At 52.9% G+C, this 3,653-nt stretch overlaps 2 protein-coding genes across 3 annotated transcripts in view; one reads left to right on the top strand and one right to left on the bottom strand.

Annotated features, from left to right (window-relative positions):
- COPE (COPI coat complex subunit epsilon) overlaps positions 1-1,714 on the bottom strand; it is a 19,418-nt gene extending 17,704 nt beyond the window's left edge. The window contains exon 1 of the mRNA XM_026456939.1: positions 1,467-1,714. Coding sequence (XP_026312724.1) covers positions 1,467-1,592 — 126 coding nt within the window. The 5' untranslated portion in view covers positions 1,593-1,714. The remainder of the gene's footprint in view (positions 1-1,466) is intronic.
- The window catches only part of DDX49 (DEAD-box helicase 49), a 10,230-nt gene continuing 8,191 nt past the window's right edge, over positions 1,615-3,653 (top strand). The window contains exons 1-2 of one of the 2 annotated variants that reach the window (XM_026456937.2): positions 1,678-2,103; positions 2,995-3,118. In XM_026456937.2, coding sequence (XP_026312722.1) covers positions 1,989-2,103; positions 2,995-3,118 — 239 coding nt within the window. In that variant the 5' untranslated portion in view covers positions 1,678-1,988. Of the gene's footprint in view, positions 2,104-2,994; positions 3,119-3,653 lie in introns of both variants that reach the window. The other variant, XM_026456938.2, reaches the window with a different exon arrangement.

The following is a 3,653-nucleotide window of genomic DNA, read 5'->3' as shown; positions in this document are numbered from 1 at the left end:
AAAAAAAAAAAAAAAAAAAAAAAAAAAAAAAACAAAAATTAGCCGGGTGTGGCGGTGCGCCTGTAGTCTCAGCTACTCTGGAGGCTGAGGCAGGAGAACTGCTTGAACCTGGGAGGCGGAGGTTGTGGTGAGCCAGGATCGTCCCACTGCACTTCAGCCTGGGCAACAGAGCAAGACTCCATGTCAAAAACAAAAAAACAAAAATTAGCCGGGTGTGGTGGTGGGGTGGGCACCTGTAATCCCAGCTACTTGGGAGGAGAACTGCTTGAACCCAGGAGGAGGAGGATGCAGTGAGCTGAGATTGTGCCACTGCACTCCAGCCTGGGTGACACACAGTAAGATTATGTCGCTTGACCCTGGGAGGCGGAGGTTGTAGTGAGCCGAGATCACGCCACTGCACTCCAGCCTGGCAACACCGCTAGACTCCATCTCAAAAAAAATAAAAAAAGAAAGAAAGAAAAAGAAACAAAGATGTATGGGAACAGACACACAACTCTCCCTCCCAGATAAGTACAACAGAGACACAGAGGCAGTTCAAGCCTCTGATAAACTCTCCCACCCTGAATCCTTCAAAACTCAGTCTGTAAAAGAGTGTGCCTCTGACCCAACTTGGCCAGAAGGCGCCTCTCAGGTTTGTTTTCTCTAAAATAAACCTGTCTTGACTGGCAAGTCACCTTTCGTGTTTCTTTCTTCATTCTTTAATTCTTACAACTTTGTCACCCAGGCTGGGGTGCAGTGGCACGATCTCGGTTCACTGCAACCTCCGCCTCCGGGTTCAAGCGATTCTCCTGTCTCAGCCTCCGGGTAGCTGGGATTACAGGTGCCCGCCACCACGCCTGGCTAATTTTTGTATTTTTGGTAGACCCAGGGTTTCTCCATGTTGCCCAAGCTGGTCTCGAACTCCTGGGCGCATGCGATACGGCCGCCTCGGCCTCCCAAAGCGCCGGAATTACAGGTGTTTGAGCCACTAAGCTGGGAAACTGTGTTATCATTCTGAGTCCAGCGGAATACAGTGCCCGTCCATTAAAGTGCTCAATGAAGGATGAATGAATGAATGGTTAAGCTCTGAGAGAAATAACCAGGATCGGTGGGCAGAGAAACGTCCCTCTCTGAACTTTAGGGTTCTCGTCCATAAAATGAGGATAAACAAGTCTCCACCTCACGGGAACTGAAGGTATGGCTGGACAAAAGACACCTATTGTAACTACAGTGGCATAAACACTTCCCTTACTCAAAACGCCTTCAAGGGCGCAGAGCGAGAGCTGTACGAGTGAGCAGTACCGTAAACTGTTACTGCTCTGGGTTCTGTCATGGGACAGTGATTACTCCTCATTGAACTGTGAAGAAGTGCCCAAAAAACGCGAGAAGAAAAAAGAAAGTTTTTAGATGCAGAAAGCGGCTCGCAGCCACCAGGAAGCGTCCTCCGCCTCCGCCCCCAGCGTCCCCGCGCCCCTGCGCGGCCGCACCTTCACCCGCTGCGCCTCGTTTATGCACTGCTGGTAGCTGCCGATGTAGAAGGCGTTCTTCACGTCGAACAGCTCATCCACCTCCCCGGAGCCGCCGGACGCCGGGCCGGGGGCCGGAGGCGCCATGTCGCTGTCTTCTCACCCGCTTCTCTTCCTGAAAGACACGTCGGCCGGAAGCAAGACACCTTCACGGGCACGCTGGGAAATGTAGTTTACTTTTTCCGAGTGGCGGCGAAGTAAGCCAATGGGAAGCTCCACAATGATAAGCAAGGGGGGGCAAAAGTCGTAAGTGCGTCACGCAGGGCGTCTCGGGAATTGTAGTGTGTTTCTGCAAGCCAATGGGATCCGGGGAAACATGATAAGGATGCGGTCGAGGCTGGGAATGGGCTGAGGGAGCTGGAGAAGGTGGGACCACGCAGGAGGCAGATCCAAAAAATCCAAACAGGAAGAGTTTTCTCGTGACGTCGTCGGCGCGCGCCGGAAGCGCGGATCACACGGGCCCCCACAAGGCTGGTCACAAGGATGCCAGGCTTCGCGGAGCTCGGGCTGTCGTCGTGGCTAGTGGCACAATGTCAGCAGCTGGGTTTGAAGCAGCCCACGCCCGTGCAGCTCGGCTGCATTCCTGCCATCCTGGAGGGTGAGTATGGCCCGGTGCCTTCCCCAAGAGGCGTCTCCGCTCCTCTCGACCCCTTTCCTTTCTCGCAACTTTTGCTCATTCCGGTTCCACGAGGCGAGGGGCAACCTCCGGCGTTACAGGAGATCCGGGGTTCCGGAGGCCGACTGGACAGTGTTGGCATTTAGCTTGCATGACCGACTCGCTTTATGTCCGTATACAACTGATGTAATCTCTGAAATTTTCATAGTCTCAGCACAGGGAGGTTTTGATGAATGACTAATCAATAGTATCGCAAAATCCTGCAGACCTGGTACTGGTATTTTTATTTTACAAATAGAAGTTGAGGCTGTCAAAATTGCTGGTAGATCCAGGACTCCTTGGTCCTGTGATTGCTTCTCTAGGAGCAGGTCTCTGCTCCTCTAGCCCAACCCAGTTTGGCCATTAAAGAGAGGCCCACAGGAAGCCTAAGATGTGACAAGTCAGGGATTAAATAAACAAATGAAGGGGTCAACAGGGAGCACAAGATGCCTATGAGGGTAGGGAATTCTGGGTTCCCCAAGTTCATGTGCTCTTGGAGGGAGTTAGAATGAGGTGGTGGGAAGCTGTGGGCATCTCAGGTCAAATGGATATGGGTTCCAGTCCAGCCTGCTACTCACTGGCTGTGTGTCCTGGGCAGGTCTCTGAAACCCAGTTTTCCTTTCTGTTAAATGGAGACGATAATGGTCTCCCCTTCCTAGGATTTGTGCGTTGCCAGTGGAAAGTGGTCAGTATGCCCAGAATGGAAAAGGCTTACTGGCACACAGGGCTGGACACACAGTGACTGCTCACTAAACGTAAGCTGTTGTACACTGTGCCCAGTGGAATAGCTGTCCACACATGGAGGGTATCGATGTTGCTTTGTCCTCAACCCAGGTCGAGACTGCTTGGGCTGTGCCAAGACAGGCAGTGGGAAGACAGCAGCATTTGTCCTTCCCATCTTGCAGAAGCTTTCTGAGGATCCCTATGGCATCTTCTGCCTCGTCCTGACACCCACCAGGTGAACCCCCAGCAGGCTCCTGGGTATGGGTTAACCAGCTGTGTTCTCTTGGGCAAGCACCTTTCCCTCTCTGAGCGCCCTTTTCCCACGTATGAGATGAGGATGAAAATCTTGCTACCTGCTTCTTAGGGGTCCTGCAGAATTAAACAAGATGGCCCGGGTGCAGTGGCTCACACCTGTAATCCCAGCACTTTGGGAGCTCCAGGTGAGCGGATCACTTGAGGCCAGGAGCTCGAGACCAGCCTGACCAACATGGAGAAACCCCATCTCTACTAAAAATACAAAAAAATTAGCTGGGCATGGTAGCGCATGCTTGTAATCCCTGCTACTCGGGAGGCCAAGGCAGGAGAATTGCTTGAACCTAGGAGGCGGAGGTTGCGGTGAGCCAAGATCGTGCCATTGCACTGTAGCCTGGGCAACAAGAGCAAAACTCTGTCAGAAAGAAAGACAGAAAGGGAGGAAGGGGGCCGGGCGCGGTGGCTCAAGCCTGTAATCCCAGCACTTTGGGAGGCCGAGACGGGCGGATCACGAGGTC

This window comes from Piliocolobus tephrosceles, chromosome 21, assembly GCF_002776525.5.
Source record: "Piliocolobus tephrosceles isolate RC106 chromosome 21, ASM277652v3, whole genome shotgun sequence".
NCBI lineage: Eukaryota > Metazoa > Chordata > Mammalia > Primates > Cercopithecidae > Piliocolobus > Piliocolobus tephrosceles.
Note: the sequence above shows the minus strand (reverse complement) of the source record. Positions and strands in the feature narration are given on the sequence as shown.